This window comes from Dendropsophus ebraccatus, chromosome 9 (assembly GCF_027789765.1).
Source record: "Dendropsophus ebraccatus isolate aDenEbr1 chromosome 9, aDenEbr1.pat, whole genome shotgun sequence".
Classification (NCBI taxonomy): Eukaryota; Metazoa; Chordata; class Amphibia; order Anura; family Hylidae; genus Dendropsophus; species Dendropsophus ebraccatus.
The window spans coordinates 48,904,612-48,926,837 of record NC_091462.1 but is presented as its reverse complement, the minus strand read 5'-3'; the positions used below and the strand labels follow the sequence as shown (position 1 = coordinate 48,926,837).

The following is a 22,226-nucleotide window of genomic DNA, read 5'->3' as shown; positions in this document are numbered from 1 at the left end:
TTTTATTAATTTGAATTAAAACATACTAATATTACATTCTATCCATTTGGCAATCTTAAGTGTCATTATATATCTATTTATACGTGTGACAGGTACACACTCAGATAGACACTCAGTTCCAATACATTGTTTGCATTGACTTCAATGTAAATAATTGCATTATGCAAAGAACGACAGTTGTTTTAATTGAAAACCATGGCCGTTCTTTTCATAAGAGGTATGTGGTGTGAACATAGCCTAAGGGTGAATGGGGAAATACAAGTAAAAGATAATGTATACATGGTAACCCTGTGTACAAACTTTATGGAACTTTTAATAAATAACTTTTTTATGTACATTTTGATAATAAATAATTGTGAATTTTTCTTTTTAAATTAAAAAGGAAATAATTTTATAAGGGTGAAGAAAGTAACTTATAAAACCAGTAAGATGACACAGTAATGTCATGATAGGCCAGTGGCTGAGAACTGATCCCACCAGTTTCTGGCTGGCAGTCTCTGGGATCACTGAAGTGAAGCCTTCAGCACAGATCATTTACAAGGATAAACAGTATTGCGCGGCGCATATATTACTATAGAACATACTGTAAACCTGTGGTCAGGCCAGAAAATAACCTGATGCTAGAGTGGGTGCGGCAACATCAAGTTAATTCCAAATCCAGATCACAGATTTCTCATCAGGTTAATGCAGTTTTCCATGCTTTCCAGTGAGATGAAATACCTTCACGGTTCTGTGCATTACAATTATGCGGCACAATGAAGCACCATGGCTTCTCCACTTTATTACCTGTTTCTCTATGTTTCTCAGGAGCAAGGTCGGGCTGCTTGGAGACATTTCTAAATCCATTGCTGGTGGCGGATTTGTTTCCTCTGGGGGTGTTGCTAGCGTCTCTGCAGGCTGTAATGAAGTGCCTGGATATGGCAGATGTGTCTCTTCCCCGGGAATGCAATTTGAACATTCCTTAAACACCAGTGTTCCCTAGGATACAGAAATAAAACCTGCCCGGATAAGCAAGGGGAACATTTAGCTTGATTGTTCCTAAAGAGGCCACCCACGGTCGGAGGCATTTTTGGATGTGGAGTGATAGGCTATAATTTAGTGTGTAATATAATTATTCACAGGCCCAGAATGTCTGCAAGCTGCAAATTAGGTAAGCCATAACAATACTAGAAATATGACGATAACTATATAGATAAGGGATACAGGTCACAGCTAAACACTGGAACTTATTACCATATTGTTGATAGAACTAAATTTATACTATTTTGGAAGTACAAAAATTATTCTATGCAAACTTATTTTTACCCAGAAAATGGCGGGTAAGAACCTTCCGATCAGTTCACACTCTACTTGCACGGTAAAAAAAAAAGGAGATAATACAGAGGCAGACTAGATAGGCCTTACAGTGTTTTTCTGCCATCAATCTCCTATGATACTAGGAAGGTAGATTCATTTTCAGCAGTAAAGAGTGGATACCTTCTTGATGCGTAGCTGACTATGTAGATCCACCAGCTGATGGATTTTGTATTCCAGCTCTGCAATCTGAGCCTGAAGCCAGGTCCAGCGACTGCCGCCATTTGCTCTTTCTGAAAGCCACTTTATTTCAGCCGCACTGCGAAAAAGAACAGAAAAGAGGAAAGTTTCCAAAGTCTGATGTTACTTTTTTTGACAACTTTTTTTTAAATTGATTTTAAGGTTAATTACAAATATAGATAAGCACTTTTGCACAGCATCATTAACATATTAATCGTAATGATCACTACATTCTGTAAAGAACATAAAAAGAATAAAAAATACAGTAAAAACAATACAATTGAAATCACGTAAAGGCTATGTTCACACACTGTTGAAATTTACTTGATGGCCTCCATTTAATGGCAAATAATGGCCATTGGTAATGGTAATAATTTGCCATTAAATGACGGCCATGCACTCAATTTCAACAGTGTGTGAACATAGCCTTTCTGTGTTTTTAATCCACTCCTGGTTTTGGTTGCAAAATACTGAGAAAAAAAATTGTGTGGGAACATAGCTTGGGGCCATGTCCACATTATGTATGAACATCAACCGTTGTTTGACCCGGCCTGGTCAAACAGCCGATGTGTGTGATGTTCACCTGGCCATTACTACAGTATCGGCCGGATGAACATCACTTTATTTGAATAGTACCAAAGTAAAGACCTCTGCAATTCCAGCGGTCTAATCTTGACCCTATACAGGTGTATCCTGCTCCGTCTCTTGTGACCTGTTGCCACCGGAAGTGCTCCCCCACACAGTCAGGCAGTGTCGTCAGCATCTTCACTTAGTAGAAAATAGCGGAGGCACTCACCGATTGTAGCAAAGTATACATTTCTCTTTTATTCCATCATCAGGCAACACACATGGGTAGTGAATGAGCGATAGGCACCTTATTTGAATTGGAAAGCGGGCAGATTTGGGTGTGCTCACACTCCAATTAACCATGGAGCACAATGTAAAGTGCGGCTGTACTTTACACCGTAAGCACAGGCCACTGTTCACTAAATAGCAGCCGCACAAAATAGACATGACAATTATTTTTTGCGGCCGCAGAGAAACACGGCAGTAGTGTATACACTGCCATAAGCCTTCTCCTCTCTCCTTTCTTACAGTAACATAAATTCAAATTGTCCATTAGATTGTCCCTAACATTAAAGGGGTATTCCCCCCAAGAGCTAAAAAAATGAAATGCTCCCAAACCTAGCTGGTCTTACTCACCAAGTCCCCCTGAGTATTTTGAGCAGTCTCCCATCTTTCCAGCTGCTGCCGTTCCTGAGTTACAAGTTTTTCTAAAAGCCGATCTATATCCAAGATAGGAAACTACATTTCCCATCATGCAATGCTTCTGCCTGATGATGGTGAAGTAGCAGAGCTGAGACAATGAAGGAGATGATGACGGTGTAGCAGAGCTGAGATGGGGGGAAAGGTGTAGCAGAGCTGAGTTGGGGGTGAGGTGTAGCAGAGCTGAGTTGGCGCTGACTGTGTAGCAGAGCTGAGTTGGGGGAAAGGTGTAGCAGAGCTGAGTTGGGGGGACGGTGTAGCGGAGCTGAGATGGCGGTGACTGTGTAGCAGAGCTGAGTTGGGGGTGACTGTGTAGCAGAGCTGAGTTGGGGGGACGGTGTAGCAGAGCTGAGATGGTGGTGACTGTGTAGCAGAGCTGAGTTGGCGGGACGGTGTAGCAGAGGTGAGTTGGCGTGACGGTGTAGCAAAGCTGAGTTGGGGGGACGGTGTAGCAGAGCTGAGATGGTGGTGACTGTGTAGCAGAGCTGAGTTGGGGGTGACTGTGTAGCAGAGCTGAGTTGGGGGGACGGTGTAGCAGAGCTGAGTTGGTGGGACGGTGTAGCAGAGCTGAGTTGGGGGGACGGTGTATCAGAGCTGAGTTGGGGGGGCGGTGTAGCAGAGCTGAGATGGTGGTGACTGTGTAGCAGAGCTGAGTTGGCGGGGACTGTGTAGCAGAGCTAAGTTGGTGGGACGGTGTAGCAGAGCTGAGTTGGGGGGACGGTGTAGCAGAGCTGAGTTGGGGGGACGGTGTAGCAGAGCTGAGTCGGCGGTGACGGTCTAGCAGAGCTGAGTTGGGGGGAAGGTGTAGCAGAGCTGAGTTGGGGATGCCGGTGTAGCAGAGCTGAGTTGGCGGTGACGCGGGCGATTGCAAGGGGCGGAGCTTGCAGCGGGCGATTGCGGGGGGCGGGGCTTGTAACGGCGATTGCGGGGGCGGAGCTTGCCGCGGGGGGGGGGGTGCCGCGGGTGAGTGTGGAGTAGTGATGGGAAATCTAGTTCGTTTTGGTGATTAGTTCACTATGAACTAGTTCACTGAAAAGATTAGTTCAAAAGATTAGTTCATTTAGTTCAGTATTTCTCTGGATTCTGCTGAGAAGATATTGAACAGTTCTAGTTCATTACACAGAAGCTGTGGCTCCTAGGATGAGTTATAGTCTTGTTAAAATGATCAGATATAGTTAATACATCTGATCATTATATAACAAACTTTTGTTAAAGGGGTACTCTGGAGAAAATAAATTCAAAAGTTATTTATTCAAGTTAGTAATTTCCTTTTTTTTCTTTTTTAAATATTCAAGCCTCCCAGTACTTATCAGCTGCTGTATGTCCCACAGAATGTCATGTTGCAAGGAGCTCTGTGTCAGACTGGGAAGATTACATGACTTCATGTGGGGCATACAGCAACTGATAAGTACTGGAAAGCTTACTTTTTTTTTAAAAATGTTTAACTTTCATCCTTCTCCAGTTCTCTCACTTGCCAGAGCAATATCAGAAAGCTGAGCTGTGATTGGTTGCTATGGGGGCAAAGAAAATCTTCCTCTAAAACAGCCTGCTGATTCTCCACCCATATCCTATGAGGAGCTGATAGAGAGAGGCATCATGTGACCTGTGAACTAAATGAACTAGATGAACTGCTGAACGAAATGGTTTGAGAGTGAATCAGGAGAGTCTAGTTCAATGTGATGCATATGACTGAGCCCAGCACTGCCCCCTGTGGTAGTGTAGAGTACTGACTCATAATGAATGTGTATGAGGGAGCTGAGAAGCAGATCAGCAGCCACCATTTTGAGTACAGAACAGGAGCCAGGGGGTAAAGATTTTAGCAAGACTGATCTTCTAGGCTCCAGGAGGCTGATCTAATCCCAAAGACAGGTGAGGGACATGAACCACACATAGAAACTCTCTCTCTCATACACGCATATGGGCTGTGTCTGTCTACTGTGCAATTTCAATGTTATTAATATTATTACTATTATATTTGTATGTGATGTGTGCGGTATAGTGTTTTACTACCTTATTTTACAGCATCAGGAGCTATAGAGCAAGTGTGAGAGCAGGGAGCTTGTTTCCTGGAGCTGGATGAGGGATCACTGGCTCCTCCCACTTTCTGTTTAGTTCATAATGAACTAATCTCTGTCAGGATGGTGAACTAGTTCACTCTGAAGATTAGTTCATTTTGAACTAATCACTCACGAACTACCCATCACTAGTGTGGAGGAGGCTATGCCGCGGGTGAGTGCGGAGGCTATGCCGCGGGTGAGTGAGGGATGCCACGGGTGATGGGGGGGCGGTTGGTTGTGGGCCAGGGGGCTGTGTGCTGCGGGTGAGTGCTGCCGGGAGGCTCTGGACACAGGGGGTGAGTGCTGCCGGGAGGCTCTGGACACAGGGGTGAGCTCTGGGCTGGGGGTGACCGGGTGGCTGCTGTTAGAGAGGGATGCAGTCACAGCTGCGCTGATCACTGTCTCCCTCTGTGACAGCAGCCACCGCATCAGTGTTCTCAGTCACTTCACTGTGCTGGGACTGAGGACACGTGATGCCGACACGGAGGGTGGGGGCCAGGAACAGGGAGCGTGTCAGTGTGGACTGAGGTCTGATGATTCTATGCAATCCGTGGAGGTGAATGCAGCTGGATAACAGCAAAACTGTGCAGAATCCATAATAACTTTATATTGGAAAGATGGAAAGCTACGGGTGGGCAGCGTATTAATGCAAAAATAATTTTGGGGGGAATACCCCTTTAACCGATCACATCATATCTTCACATCTCTACCCACAATATACAGTAAATCTTAGATCACTATTATATGGCACAGTCATTCTACAAGACCACAGAGCTGAATGGCGGAGTAGGAGTAGACGGACGTGCTGACCTGACACAGATAATGTGAACTCTAAAACTAGGGACATAGGGATATAGTGGTCCCAATCTGGGCCATTAGATCCTATAACCTGCAGGGAGAACCTAATAAAGCCTCAGGATCAGTAAACCATTAGACGAGCACTGAAAGACATCACCATGTTTCCATGGCACAACACTTCACTGTGCCAACCTACTGCTGGGAATAAGACACCTAATACGACCTCTGAGGCCAATTATGTTACCCCTAAGGTCTACATGCATCTAGGCTGAATCTCAGATCTGCAATATAAAGTTGTTCTTTTTACACCTGTTTAGGTCAGTGATCAATACAACAGATAACAGTAAGGTAATGTCCTCCCTACTGTATATAATAAGGGTAGGCCTTCTATCACTACACAAGGCTGCTGCGGATAAGAGGGAGCTATATGTCCATCACTGATTGATATAAATGGCTGGCAGCATTGTAATGGTCTGCATCTGGTGAGCTGTATGCTATACACTGCAGCTGCTGATCAAGCTCTTTTAGGCTATGTTCACACAATGTATCTTTTCGTAAAAGTACGCCCGTTGTTGCAATCGCTAACAGCGGCCGTACTTTTTAACGAAAAGATATGTTGCTTTGTCTTCTCTCGTGGCGCCGTAGAAAACTGACATGTTAGTTTTCTGCGGCAGCTATTCAGTGAATAGCGGCCGAATAAAACCCGGTCAATGCACATTGTGGAGCGAGCGACTCCAACCAATACGCTCCATAGTAAGCAGTGGAGAGTTCTGATGCGGGCGCACATCAGAACTCTGCGGCTGCAAAGATCATCCGGCCGGGATGATCTTTTTAGGGAACGGCCGGTCTCTTACGCAGTCTGTACATAGCCTTATAGTGCATCCCTGTTCCCATACTTGATGCCCAAACCTAAAGTGGGGTATATATTCAGGACGCAGCTACATATTCCAACTTATTGATTGCTGTGTTATTTAGTTTGTACACTGTATGACTTCATTATATGGTGCATTACAATAAGTGGGCACCCACCGTGGGTAGTGCCCGGGGCACCATCCAGGCAACCTCTCTCTACTTAGTTTTGGTCTAGAAATAATCTCAGAATTTCTATGCAGTTGTTTTATTTGTGATGTCTGGCTCCTGGTCTCAGGGCCTCCTACTGAGTGGCCGGGTAGATGATTACATAGGAGATGCTTTATCTGAGTGCTGGGCCTGGGAGGCGGCTCAGGCATGCAGGAGGCTGTCTGCTTTGTAGATTCAGCTTTGCTGAGTGAACTGTGTTTAATAAGCCGTGACTATATACAGGCTGCGACCTGCCAGCAGGTAATTCTACACAGTGCAGGCCACCTAGGAGAGGGTGAGAGAGACTCACACAAGAGTAGGTGCTGGGAGAAGTCATTCTCTCATAGTGTAATATAATGGTAACTTCTCCACAAGTCGACTACTGTGCCAAGGAAAATCTGCCACCATGGGAACCACACTGCACTTCACTACTGACTCTCCGCTTACATCTGCATGTGGAAGCTATGTGTTCTCTATCGTGTTTTCTCCAGTGTTTTCCCCCGAAAAACACCCCTGTGAAACCTCCCTAAGGGTTCGTTCTCATGGTGCCAAAATCCCATAGGATTTCCATAGGTAAACCTGAAGTGACAAATCTGCAGAGCAGGTCGGTTACTGTGAGAATCCTGGGGTCATGTGTAGTATATTGGTCAGTATCTGTTACACATTCTGGCTGGTATTTTTAGGCTAAACCAGGAGTGGCTCCAAAACACAGAAAAAGGTAAAAAAAATGTATTATAGTTTTTCTCCATGTTGCTTCCACTCCTGATTTTTGGCCTAAAGGGGTTTTCCGACCCTACTAATTTAAAGAGGTCATGTCATGTTGTGACCACAAGTAGTTTTGCAATATACTCTCTTTATCATTGTTATACATATAGCCAATAGGTGGCTTTCTGTCAAACTATAGTCCATGCTCCCTCTGTGCTGATATTTGGGGGTTTTTTCTGTTCAAAAAAAGAGACCAAACAGGATGTCCCAGTCCTTTGCGTGTTCATAGACATGGCTTGGTCTTGATAGACAGCCCTTCCTGAGCGCACATTCACTGCACATGTGCCACATTCAGTAGCAGAGAATCCTGGGGTGCTCGCATTGTCTGGTCAACTCTCCTGTCACACAGCACCAAAACCTCTGTAACCACACAATGACATTATACTGACTGAATTGTTGCATAACAAAGAGCATTGTCTCCAGGTAAGCATGCATAGCTGATAATAAGAAAAAGGTAATAAAATAATGAGCTTAAGATAATTGCCTTCAGTTGATATACAACTTGCATGATGAACAGGTGTCTTTCCTTGTGTGAGAGCACAAAGGACTGAGACTTCCTGTGTTTGGCCTCTTAGGGCGCGAGCCCTCCCGTAGAGTCTCCATTTGACACTGAGGCAGGTGGGATTATGCACCGGAAAGCTTTGCCGCAGAACTCCACCAAATTTACTCAGTGTCAACTGGCCCTTATTTTGAACAGAGAAAAGACCATATATCAGCACAGAGGAAGCATGGGCCATAGTTTGGCAATATGCATAACAATGATTTAAACATAGAAAACTGCTCGTAATTGCAACCCCTGTTGATTTATTAAAAAAAAAAATCTGGTGGCATACAGCCTGCCTGCAGCCAGCCTGCAAGTCCTGCTTGTGAATTCTGTGAGCACATCTAGCTTTGGTTGTCACCAGAGCTGGGATGCAGGCGCAGTAGAGGACCCTGTTTCGGCATGAGTAGTGCAGACATGTAATGGTTACACTGCACTCCTCGATTCTGTCTGGATGAAGTTTGGTTGGATGAATGTACTGACGTAATTTATCATGCGGACGAAACTCCGATAGCAGTGACAAAAAAACAAAAGTCATGGCTGGGTGCAGTCATGTGACTTATGGAACAATGTCCAGAACTAGCAACATTTAAAAATTGTGCAGTTAAAGAGAACTCTGGGCTAGGTTGATTTTTGGCAGAGTGGTGAGCAGGATGAAAGAAGTAACATGCTCCAGTGCTTGTGCCGGTATCCCGCAGCTCCGGTCCCGGGCGATTCTGGGTCTAATTGGAGACCTGGCATGCGGCATGTTAGGCCTACTCAGCCAATCAGTGGCCAAGGCAGGACCCCACTATGACCACTAACTGGCTGAGTGGGCCTGGCATGTCACATCCCCATTCAGACCCAGAAGAGGACCGGAGGCCCAGAGTTACATAGTTACATAGTTAATACGGTTGAAAAAAGACACATGTCCATCAAGTTCAACCAAGGAGGGGATAGATACAGGGAAGGGGGAGGGGTGATATGTTCTATACATATGCATCTATATTATTTTGGTCTAAGAACTTGTCTAGCCCTGTTTTGAAGCCCTCTACTGTTTTTGCTGTGACCAGATCCTGTGGTAGACTGTTCCACAGATTCACAGTTCTCATGGTAAAGAAGGCTTGTCGCCTCCGGAGATTGAACCTTTTTTTCTCCAGGCGGAGGCAGTGCCCTCTTGTCCTTTGAGGGGGTTTTACCTGGAACATCTTTTCCCCATATCTCTTGTAGGGGCCATTTATATATTTAAATAAGTTAATCATATCTCCCCTTAAACGTCTCTTCTCCAGACTAAACAAATGTAATTCTTTTAATCTCTCCTCATAACTATGATGCTCTATTCCCCTTATTAGTTTAGTTGCCCGTCTTTGTACCCTCTCCAGCTCTAGAACATCCTTTTTATGAATCGGGTTCCAAAACTGGACGGCATACTCCAGATGGGGCCGCACCAAAGCTTTATAAAGCGGTAATATTATATCCCTGTCCCGAGAGTCCATGCCTGTTTTAATGCATGACAATATCCTGCTGGCTTTAGAAGCAGCTGACTGACATTGTGTACTGTTCTGTAGTCTATTATCTACAAGTACACCCAGATCCTTCTCCATCAGCGACTCTAACTCCCCCCAGGACATATGATGCATGCGGGTTATTAGTACCCAGGTGCATAACTTTACATTTATCCACATTGAACCTCATTTGCCAAGTGGACGCCCAAACACTCAGAGTGTCTAAGTCATCCTGTAACATCTGCACATCCTCCATAGACTGTACTGTACTACAAAGCTTGGTGTCATCTGCAAAGATAGAAACATTGCTGTTAATTCCATTCTCAATATCATTAATAAACAAGTTAAACAGAAGAGGGCCCAGTACTGACCCTTGGGGTACACCACTTATTACCGGGGACCATTCGGAGTAGGAATCATTGACCACCACTCTCTGGGTACGATTATTAAGCCAGTTTTCAATCCAGTTACACATTAAATTTTCCAAACCAATAGACTTTAACTTACCCATCAGACGTCCATGAGGAACTGTGTCAAACGCTTTTGCAAAGTCCAGGTACACTATATCCACAGCCGCGCCGCCATCCAGGCTTCTACTTACCTCTTCATAGAAACATATTAGGTTGGTTTGACAGCTTCTGTCCTTAGTAAAACCATGCTGGTTATCACTTATAATACTATTAGCCACTACATACTCCTGGATGTAGTCCCTTATAAGCCCCTCAAATAGTTTCCCCACAATGGACGTTAAGCTTACGGGTCTATAGTTACCTGGGGAAGTTCAAGAGCCCTTTTTGAAGATCGGCATTACATTTGCCTTACGCCAGTCCCTCGGCACAATACCAGTAAGCAAAGAATCACGGAATATTTCATACAAGGGTAGAGAAATTACAGAACTGAGTTCCCTAAGAACTCTGGGGTGTAATCCATCAGGCCCTGGAGCTTTGGTTACATTGAGTTTGTTTAATTTATCTTGGACCATATCTATAGTAAACCAGTTCAGTACATTACATGTGTTAGCAGCACTGGCCCCACCCACCTCAGTACTGGCCCCACCCACCACAGCTCCATCCTCTTTTGTATATACAGAACTGAAGAACCCATTAAGTAACTCAGCTTTCTCCTGATCCCCAGTTATTAATTCCCCGTCGCCATTATTTAGGGGTCCTACATGCTCTGACCTTGGTTTTTTTGCATTAATATATTTGAAGAATTTTTTGGGGTTTCTTTTGCTTTCTATAGCTACCTGCCTTTCATTGTGAATTTTTGCTGCTTTTATTACATTTTTACAGGTTTTGTTGACTTCTTTGTAATGTTTAAATGCTACAGCTCTCAATGTTATGCAGAAGTGAAAAAGTTTATTGTACAGTGAAGAAATTATCAGTGTATACTCCGACCAATAAGAGATATTATGCAATAGAGATCATAATAGTAAGGCAAGCTTTCGGCCCTTCCCGGGCCTTCTTCAGGCTAGTGGATCTCGTATGCGATGTGCGGCTGAGGTCTGGTGGAGTCGAGCCGCACATCGCATACGAGATCCACTAGCCTGAAGAAGGCCCGGGAAGGGCCGAAAGCTTGCCTTACTATTATGATCTCTATTGCATAATATCTCTTATTGGTCGGAGTATACACTGATAATTTCTTCACTGTACAATAAACTTTTTCACTTCTGCATAACATTGAGTGCCGTGGATTTTACTACTTGTTGGATACATGGTTGAAGAACCATAACCCACTGAGCACCTATCAGCGAGAGGTGTGCAACACTGATTTGTTCTACATAAATGCTACAGCTGACCCCTCTGATTTATATTTTTTGAATGCCCCTTTTTTCTCATTTATAGCCCTTCTAACCTCGGTTGTAAGCCATGTGGGATTGGATTTTAACCGTTTATATTTGTTACCCATAGGAATATATTTGGCAGTACAGTTATTTAATGTGGATTTGAAGATTTCCCATTTATTAGCTGTATCCGTATGTGACAGCAGCCGCTCCCAGTCTATGCCCTGAAGTTCTGCCCTTAACCCAGGAAAATTGGACCTTTTAAAATTAAGAGTTTTTGCCCTCCCAACATGTTTTTCTTTTCTACACTTTAAGCTAAAAGTCACTATATTGTGGTCACTATTACCCAGGTGTTCATGGACAGTGACATCCCCAACCAGCTCAGCGTTGTTAGAAATAACCAGATCCAACAAGGCATCACTTCTAGTTGGCTCCTCCACAAACTGGCCCAGAAAATTATCCTGCAGGAGGTGCGGCATACCGCACCAGCACTGGAGCGGGGAGGTGAGAACATGTTACTTCTTTCATCCTCCCCAGCACTCTGCCAAAAATCAATCTAGCCCAGAGTTCTCTTTAAACAATATATTAAACATATACTGTTGTAATAGTAACCCTGAAAACCCCATTAAAATACTGATCAAAAGACTTATATCTGGAAGGCAGAACTCTGGAAGCCAGAACATTGCTGGCGGGTTGTCCTCGGCTGCTCTATCCAGCAGGATTATGCCAGGAGAGAGTAAACAGGTGGTGAGATGTATGCACAGCACCAGGATTAGCATACAGGAGCAGATGACAGGGAGGGATGCATACGGAGCACATTTTACTGGTCACTACTACTCACATGGTCCTTGCACACTAAACTTCACCTGGTTCTCAGGTCACAAAGAGTAACCCCTTGTTTTCTGCAGTAAAGGCGACCCCTATCAATTCATCACTAACTAATCATTCATTCCTGCAAATCCAAACCACGTGATGCAAGTCCTGCCTGACAAGGGGTGGCAAACAGCCCAAATATATCAGTGCAGGTTACTGAGATTTAGTCCTACTCCTAGCAGTTTCTAGTTCCTGTTGCGTACCTGCCATTAAACAAGGCTGTGACAAGTCCAGCTAGGACCTGCACCAATCAGAAGAAGGGGCAGGAAGAAGCGCATGGTAGTGTACTTCACTTTTTCACTGTCAATTGTCTCTTTTCAGCAGCCTCTATAGACCAGGGGTGTCAAACTCACAGTGAGGTCAGCAATGGGGAAGGCATAGTGCAGCAGATGGACAAAACTGCTCACACTGAACAGACCTCACCAACACCTCATCCCTCATCCAATTAAGTGGTGTCCCACTACAGGTATTTTTTATTTCTATGTATTGCAAAGCTGAGGAAGGTAATGGGTTACTGTGTTATATGTACCATGTGCTCTTACTGACCTATAGGAGGTACTTTCTACTTCTAACCAATCACTTTCTTTCTTTTGCACACACTCATCCCCACCATTCTCAGGGTAGATTACTTAGCCCCTGTAGGAAGTTGGTTACTTGGTGGAGGAAGTACAGTTCAGTCTTATCCAGATTCTCGCGGGAGGACACACAGTGTCCCTGCTGTAGCCAAGCAAGGGCCAAGAGCTCAGTCTAGTCTAGACACCCAAGTGTTCAGATGCGGCCAGAGACAACCAATTCTTTCAGTACTTCTACAATATCTACTATGCAGTGCTAAACAATAAAAAGGGAGAAGAGTCCAGGACCACCCTAACCCACACCGTGAACCAGTCTTAAAGGTGCAGGGCAGTATCCTGAAACACAAGAGGAACTAGCCTGGATAGAACAAAGCTACCAAGGAAGGTCTACGTATCCTATCTCACAGTGCAGGTAAGCAGGAAAGCTCGGAAGCTTAGCTACACCCAGATAAGCACGACTGGGGCTTGTATCACCCTATTATGACGAGACACTGTTGGGCAGAAGGTGGTCAGACACGGTCTAAGTAACTTAGACACAGGTACAAATAACTTTTCACTCTGCAAAGTATTCTCTTAAAGTTCTGGCAAAGTTCTGAGTACATTGCTACATTGGATTAGGACTCCCTCTACAAACTCTTCGGACTACTACTCTCAACTCTCCAGGCACCGCTACAACTACCTGTCTGCTACTCAACTTCTCCAGCACCTCATCAAGCACAAACTAGCTCAACACTAAAGTCTGTGAAGATTTATTTATTCTGCTAAAGTGTATTGTTCTATTGAGAGACTATACAGTAAACTTGTTCTATTTTTTTTATCACTAGGACTTTGTCACCCTTCATCCACACCAGCACCCATACACACTAACCGCACACCTTGGTTTATTTTTCCCTGGACTGTGTGTGTCAATTGCCACTCAGGACTACCGTGACGAGAGCCCAAGGGACCCATCACAACCCGGCAGGTCACCGACCATTGGGGAACATAGTCAGCCATATAAACAAAGCAGGTACCAACATCACACCTGTGTGCAGGACAAGCACTGGCGTCACAACAATTCCATCTTTGGCTGAGCTGTCACAGCAACACCTATACCTCTACCTAACCACACTTACACCTCATCCCTCCTCCACTTTAACCCTGCTCACACCTCATCCCTCCCCCACTTCATTCCACCTCACATCTTATTTCTCCTCAACTTCATCCCTCATCTCTCCTCACACCTCATCTCTCCTTCCACACCATCCCTGCTCACCCCTCATCCCTCCTCCACCTCATCTCTCTTTCACCTCATCCCTCCTCCACTTCATCCCTCCTCCACTTCATTCCACCTCACATCTCATTCCTCCTCAACTTCATCCCTCCTCATCTCTCCTTCACCTCATCTCTCCTCCACTTCATCCCTGCTCACACCTTATCCCTCCTCCACTTCATTCCACCTCACACCTCATTCCTCCTCAACCTCATCCCTCCTCATCTCTCCTCCACTTCATCCCTGCTCACACCTCATTCCTTCTCCACTTCATCCCTCCTCCACTTCATCCCTGCTCACACCTCATCCCTCCTCCACTTCATCCCTGCTCACACCTCATTCCTTCTCCACTTCATCCCTGCTCACACCTTATCCCTGCTCACACCTCATCCCTCCTCCACTTCATCCCTGCTCACACCTCATTCCTTCTCCACTTCATCCCTGCTCACACCTCATTCCTTCTCCACTTCATCCCTCCTCCACTTCATCCCTGCTCACACCTTATCCCTGCTCACACCTCATCCCTCCTCCACTTCATCCCTGCTCACACCTTATCCCTGCTCACACCTCATCCCTCCTCCACTTCATCCCTGCTCACACCTTATCCCTGCTCACACCTCATCCCTCCTCCACTTCATCCCTGCTCACACCTCATTCCTTCTCCACTTCATCCCTGCTCACACCTCATCCCTCCTCCACTTCATCCCTGCTCACACCTCATTCCTTCCCCACTTCATCCCTGCTCACACCTTATCCCTGCTCACACCTCATCCCTCCTCCACTTCATCCCTGCTCACACCTCATCCCTCCTTCACTTCATCCCTGCTCACACCTTATCCCTGCTCACACCTCATCCCTCCTCCACTTCATCCCTGCTCACACCTCATTCCTTCCCCACTTCATCCCTGCTCACACCTTATCCCTGCTCACACCTCATCCCTCCTCCACTTCATCCCTGCTCACACCTCATTCCTTCTCCACTTCATCCCTGCTCACACCTCATCCCTCCTCCACTTCATCCCTGCTCACACCTTATCCCTGCTCACACCTCATCCCTCCTCCACTTCATCCCTGCTCACACCTTATCCCTGCTCACACCTCATCCCTCCTCCACTTCATCCCTGCTCACACCTCATTCCTTCTCCACTTCATCCCTGCTCACACCTCATCCCTCCTCCACTTCATCCCTGCTCACACCTTATCCCTGCTCACACCTCATCCCTCCTCCACTTCATCCCTGCTCACACCTCATCCCTCCTCCACTTCATCCCTGCTCACACCTCATTCCTTCTCCACTTCATCCCTGCTCACACCTCATCCCTCCTCCACTTCATCCCTGCTCACACCTCATTCCTTCTCCACTTCATCCCTGCTCACACCTTATCCCTGCTCACACCTCATCCCTCCTCCACTTCATCCCTGCTCACACCTCATTCCTTCTCCACTTCATCCCTGCTCACACCTCATCCCTCCTCCACTTCATCCCTGCTCACACCTCATTCCTTCTCCACTTCATCCCTGCTCACACCTTATCCCTGCTCACACCTCATCCCTCCTCTACTTCATCCCTGCTTACACCTCATGACGTCATTTCTCCTCAACTTCAACCCTCCTCATCTCTCCTTCACCTCATCTCTTTTCCACCTCACCCCTCCTTCCACGTCATCCCTTCTCCACTTCATCCCTGCTCACCCCTCCTCACACCTCATTCCTTCTCCACCTCATCCCTCCTCACATCTCACTGCTTCTCCACTTCATCCCTTCTCACACCTCATTCCTTCTCCACCTCATCCCTTCTCACACCTCTTTGCTTCTCCACCTTATCCCTCCTCTACCTCACCCCTTATCATACCTCATTCCTTCTCCACCTCATCCCTCCTTACACCTCTTTGCTTCTCCACCTTATCCCTCCTCTACCTCACCCCTTATCATACCTCATTCCTTCTCCACCTCATCCCTCCTTACACCTCTTTGCTTCTCCACCTTATCCCTCCTCTACCTCACCCCTTATCATACCTCATTCCTTCTCCACCTCATCCCTTCTCACACCTCTTTGCTTCTCCACCTTATCCCTCCTCTACCTTACCCCTTATCACACCTCATTCCTTCTCCACCTCATCCCTTCTCACACCTCTTTGCTTCTCCACCTTATCCCTCCTCTACCTCACCCCTTATCATACCTCATTCCTTCTCCACCTCATCCCTCCTTACACCTCTTTGCTTCTCCACCTTATCCCTCCTCTACCTCACCCCTTATCATACCTCATTCCTTCTCCACCTCATCCCTCCTTACACCTCTTTGCTTCTCCACCTTATCCCTCCTCTACCTCACCCCTTATCATACCTCATTCCTTCTCCACCTCATCCCTCCTCACACATGCCGTCAACTTGTTAAGACTGTGCATTACAACCTGTTAGCAGTCTATGTATTCACACTTTATAATCCTATTTAGCATCAGTAGAGAACACCTAGATTTTCACTCTGCACTGCAGGACAGCTGTGTGCCAGTCATGGTTCTAAGGCAATGAATCCTACATACCAGGAATACTCCACAAAACCTGCCCTTTTATACGGGCACTCCAGCCGTCCACAGATAACAATGCGACCTTTATAAATGTCTCTTTAGATACTCAAAATCCTTTTTTTTCTGCTTTCAACACATCAGCTACAAGTACTGACAGTTCACTTACTGCCTATAACACGCCATTCCCCTAACCAGTAATGACATTGTTATTCACCATTCAGTGATTTTAAAGTTATTAACAAATTGCAAGTTCTGTTTTTGACCCAAGGGTTAGTCCTGATGGATTTGTGTATTCGGGCAGCATGGCGGATAACTGGTTAGCATTGTTGTCTTGTAGAAGCCTTCAGAATTCAGTCCTATTCTGCTGTATTGGGACCATGAGGTTTTAATAAATCTTATTGGAAGAAACTCAGCTTGCATGCCACTTGGTTATATCCTTCTTAGATCTGACCAAGGGCAAAATCTGCATGGAGTGTGTATGTTTTCCTTTTCCCATAACAAATTCATAATGTAACTGACTTTCTATATGAAAAATTGGCCCTACGTGTTCATAATGGGGGAGATGTAATGATGGAGACAGAGACTGACTGATATCTTTACAACATTGCAAACCTATAGGAGAAACAGATGCTACTTTACGGCACAGAACAGCACCCGCTTAATATATACGATTTTACATGGTAAATATACACAAAAAGGCAGTGTGAATCTAGCCTTACACTTTCTATGTTTTTCCCTGCCTTAGCAACCCACAAAATGAAGTCATTGATCCACCATGGCCTGCATGACACAGGGGCACAAGCAGAATGTGTTTGCTTAACAGCATCAGACCTTGCATAAAGTGCACATATCAGGAAATTCTATTCAATCATAATATACATTTCAGGAATGACCACAGAGAAATACCGTATATATTTTGTTTGATTATATTGTCCCTGCATAATGTATGGAAAGGGAATAATAACATGAAATGATCACTGTCATCTCAAACAACTTCCCAACATGTTATAGCCAATGTGATTACTTATTACTATTTCTGTAAATCATTTCATTTACCAAAAATGACTTCTAACCCACAGAAAAACAGTTCTAAAATCTTGGCCACTAGGTGTCTCCCTTCCCTGTAATTTGCTGTCCACTGCTTGTTGTTAGTGGAAATCTGCCTCTAGTAACCACCTGAACAAGACAAATTACAGGTAGGGAAGGGGCATACCATGTGTTTGTGCAAAAGCGGGGAAGCAAATGTGAGCTTCCAGCGGACCTGCACTGTGTGTACATGCTTCCCTCTCATACCAGCAGCAGTAACTGTACCTTTTGCTTGTTTGCTGTTGTTTACTACCTTCTTACTTACATAGCACCTTGCAAACCCAGCAGATCAGTAGCCCCTTCCGCCCCCACATGCCGTCTATAGTAGTGTATATATGACAGACTAGCCCAGAACTAGCCTGTTCAGTACATTTTCATAAAAGAGAAGGTAATGTGTTGTGCTGTGATTGGCTAGAGAAGTCAGGGAAAAAAGAACCTGGTTGTGTACTACCAGCAAACAGCCCAGCTCTGGTCCCACCCTCGGATTTGGAAAGAAAGAGAAATTGCTGTGCACCTTCCAGGAGACATTGACAGCGTTACAATCATAAGGCACATGAAAATACATTACTTTCTTGCAATAAACAATAAAATAAAAATAATAGTATAGAAAATGAAAATGCTTGCTTCACGTGTTAAAATGTGAACAGAAGCAATGCAGCGTACAGCGTATGTCGGAAATCTGCTATATTTTCAGCTAGGGCACAGATGTTTTTCTCCTCTTTCTGCATAAACCTTAGAATTTCCATGGTTGCTCTCTCCATGGGAAGAGGCACACTAAATATTTACAGAGTATACCGCCGCTATTCAGCCTGACCACCCATAGAGGAACACAAAAAAGTCTAACATTTATCCAAATTTCCTGGTGCACCTGCACAACCTCTTTATATGCCAAGATTGTGGCCACCACTTGAGGCAGTATCATGAGCTGAATTCAATGATATCTGTGTGAATTCATCTGCAGAATGTTCCCTATTCACAGATATGTTTATGCTTTTTTTATGCTTTACATAGGGAATCCAAGAAATATCCATAGGGCCACATGTATCATCCGGCGAACGGATGATTTTCGGCGGAAAGTGCCGATTTGCGTATTTTTTTATACGCAAATGGCCGATTTGCGAATAAAATATTCGCAAATCGGCACTTTCCGCCGAGTACGCCAGGGGGCGGAAAAGGGGCGGAAAGTGGGCGGAACGGAGGGCATGGACTCAGAGTCCGCGCGATTTATCATCCGTTCCGCCAAAATGTACGCCGAAAACCTACTCCAGTCCTCAGCTGGCGTAGGTTTTCGGCGGTGCGCAACGGCGCGCACGGGATTTATGTAGAGGCAGTCCGCCTCTACATAAATCTCCGTAGCACCGGAGCTGCGGGGGCATTTTTACGTCCGGCGTAAAAAACGCCGGACTTAATAAATGCCTCCCATAATGTATTCACAGTTCTTTTGGCTTCAGAGCTGAAATCTATTAGCTGTAAGTGGTGTTCAAATGGAATATATTCTTTAAGGGTACGTTCTCACATACTACAACATACACACATACAACGGACTATAAACAGAGAACAGGTCATAAAGGAAAGACTGGATTTCTCCTCTTTTTAAATCAACTCCTGGGTTTGGCTTCAAATCTTTGGCAGATAATCTGTCGTCAGATCTGTTGGTGTAATAGTACCCATACAGCAGCAGATCTGTCAGCAGATTTGAAGTTGCAGATTTGCTTTGAATCTAATCTGGGCCATCAAATCTGCTGCAGATCCTGTATGTGTGAACGCACCCTAAGGCCATGTTCACACTATGTATAACACCGGTCGTTCTGTGACCCGGCCGGGTCACAAAATGGCCGGTGTTACTGAAGATCATCATGGGCGGTACTGCAGTACAGGCTGGCTGATCTTCACTTTTGCTGAATTCAGATGTGGGCGCATCAGTGTGCTCCCGCATCCGAATTCACAGCTGCACAAAATGGAGCGTGCGGCCGGAGTGTGAACTGACAGGTTCTCTGCAGCAGCTATTCAGTGAACAGCGGCTGCAAAAAAAACTGACATGTCAGTTTTTTGCGTGGTCGCTAGCGATCCCGGACGGAGTGTACACTATGGGGAAGATTTATGAAAGGGTGTAAACTGCCCACAGCAACCAATATCAGCTCAGCTTTCAGATCTGGTAAAATATAAGAGGAGCTGTGATTGGTTGCTGTGGGCAGTTTACACCAGGTGTATATTTACACCTTTATACTTTACAACTTTATAGTAATATTTCTCAGTGTACTCACTGTATATACTGACAGCAGCTCCCTGTGTACCTCAGGAGCTAATATCAGTCTCCCCTCCTCCGGGCTGTGCTGTCCTGCACTGTTTTGTTTCTGTCCATAAGATGGCCGAAATGGAGTGACCATGCCCCACCCCCTTTGTCCTCTATAGACATATACAGGCTCAGTGGTGGACACTGGGGGGCGGGGCATGGTCACATGCTCTTCCATGTCAGCCATCTTATGGACAGAAACACCACAGAGCAGGACAGCACAGCCTGGAGGAGGGGAGTCTGATTTTAGCTCAATGAGGTACACAGGGAGCTGCTGTCAGTATATACAGTGAGTACACTTACTAATACTGTACACTGAGCAATTTTACTATAAAGTGGCCAACCCCTTTAATATGGCTGACAGGAAGTAGGAGTCTGGAGCTCACAATTAAAGGACTGGACACAAATACTCCAGAAAAAGTGTGACAATCATTGCAGACTTACAGTAATATAACTTCTACCATGCTTGTGCTTGTCGCTTACCAGTCCTGAGTCATTTTTGGCCTTTCCTCCCCTTCCTCCTCAGAGCTGCTTTCTGTTACATCTGAGTCCAGCTCCTGCTGAATACAACCTAGAATTCTTGCTGCTGGGACCGAAAACTTCCTGATAGCTGCGGGTGTAGCCTGGGTAGCCCCCTCTTTATAGTCAATGTGTGCACTTTTGGTTGGCCGTACTGCCACATCTGGATGTGTATGTACTCCTGTACTTGATCGGCTAGCAGAGTTCTTGTATTTCACTAAGCCGCCTATCTGTTGGCTACAATGATTCGCAGCGTATTTTGCCAAGAGCAACTGCAAACGCTTCCTGACTCTTTGCGCACGACTAAGGAGTACTCGTTGCCGATTTAGACATCTTAGGTGTAACAGCTTTGCCTCAGATTCCCTATTGGCCGCCGATTGTAGTTTATCTTTCATTGGTGATATTGACTTTAAGTCAGGCAGTGAACAAATACTAGGAAATGCAATAGCTAGGCTTTCTCCATCTATTCGTCCATTCAGCCTATGTACCCCTTCATCCTCAGTCACGGATATATCCCAAAGTTTGTTTACATCTGCTAGGACTTTGCTGATGGTTCCTGGAAAAAGTTCTCTCTTAACTTTTTTCTCCGGAAGCAATGGCCGGGCGTCATGCTGTGCAAGAAACCTCTGTCTGTGTGAATCCTGCTCTGTCATCAATGTAAAGCTACCATTATCCTGCACGTCCATAACAGAACTGGTCGTCAATACAAAGAGGGTTTGGTACTGGGATGAAGAAAGGGATTCATTCTGCGGCAAGCTTGAGAAGTCTTCTTGAAGACACAGAGAATGATCACAATAGGCTACACTTGAGCTGCTGGCTTTGGATCCAGTCTTGGTATTATCCACACATACACCAAGATCTGCGCTCAGGCTCTTTATACCAAGGCAAGGCGAGAAATGAACTCCGGGTTCTTGTGGTACTGTATCTGTAAGAGCCGGGGTCATCTTTACGTCTGGATGGAGTATATTTTAGTGACTCTATGAAATAAAAAGAACAAGAACGATTTACAGAAGAAGCCAATGCTCCGAAGCCATCATCAGTCATTTACCAGCGTAACCCACAGGGTTTATTATTAACCGCATGGTCAGACAAAGATCGCTGAAATGTTTCCTTCAAAATCACTGGGGTAACAAGAGTGTGACAACCGATAGAGTAAGGTCAGGGATTTACTGACCAAAGACACAGCTGGGAAACAGAAGATCATTGTTAAAGGGAATCTCCAGGATTAATAAATAACGTTAGCACTGGATGTCCTAACATGTCCATCTGTAAAATAGCTGTGGTCTCAGGAGCTGCAACTATATGGTCCATGCAGAGCATTGATAGTCTATACAACTATATGGTCCGTGCAGAGCATTGATAGTCTATACAACTATATGGTCTGTGCAGAGAATTGATAGTCTATACAACTATATGGTCCGTGCAGAGCATTGATAGTCTATACAACTATATGGTCCGTGCAGAGAATTGATAGTCTATACAACTATATGGTCCGTGCAGAGCATTGATAGTCTATACAACTATATGGTCTGTGCAGAGAATTGATAGTCTATACAACTATATGGTCCGTGCAGAGCATTGATAGTCTATACAACTATATGGTCTGTGCAGAGCATTGATAGTCTATACAACTATATGGTCCGTGCAGAGCATTGATAGTCTATACAACTATATGGTCCGTGCAGAGCATTGATAGTCTATGCAACTATATGGTCCGTGCAGAGCATTGATAGTCTATACAACTGTATGGTCTGTGCAGAGCATTGATAGTCTATACAACTATATGGTCTGTGCAGAGCATTGATAGTCTATACAACTAT

At 45.1% G+C, this 22,226-nt stretch overlaps 1 protein-coding gene across 2 annotated transcripts in view; it reads right to left on the bottom strand.

Annotated features, from left to right (window-relative positions):
* KANSL1L (KAT8 regulatory NSL complex subunit 1 like) overlaps nt 1-22,226 on the bottom strand; it is a 60,985-nt gene that overhangs the window by 24,326 nt on the left and 14,433 nt on the right. For both annotated transcript variants that reach the window (XM_069983222.1, XM_069983223.1), the window contains exons 2-4: nt 20,371-21,383; nt 1,477-1,612; nt 787-978 (exon numbers count right to left, since the gene is read on the bottom strand). In XM_069983222.1, the coding sequence (XP_069839323.1) occupies nt 787-978; nt 1,477-1,612; nt 20,371-21,350 (1,308 nt within the window). In that variant the 5' untranslated portion in view covers nt 21,351-21,383. The remainder of the gene's footprint in view (nt 1-786; nt 979-1,476; nt 1,613-20,370; nt 21,384-22,226) is intronic.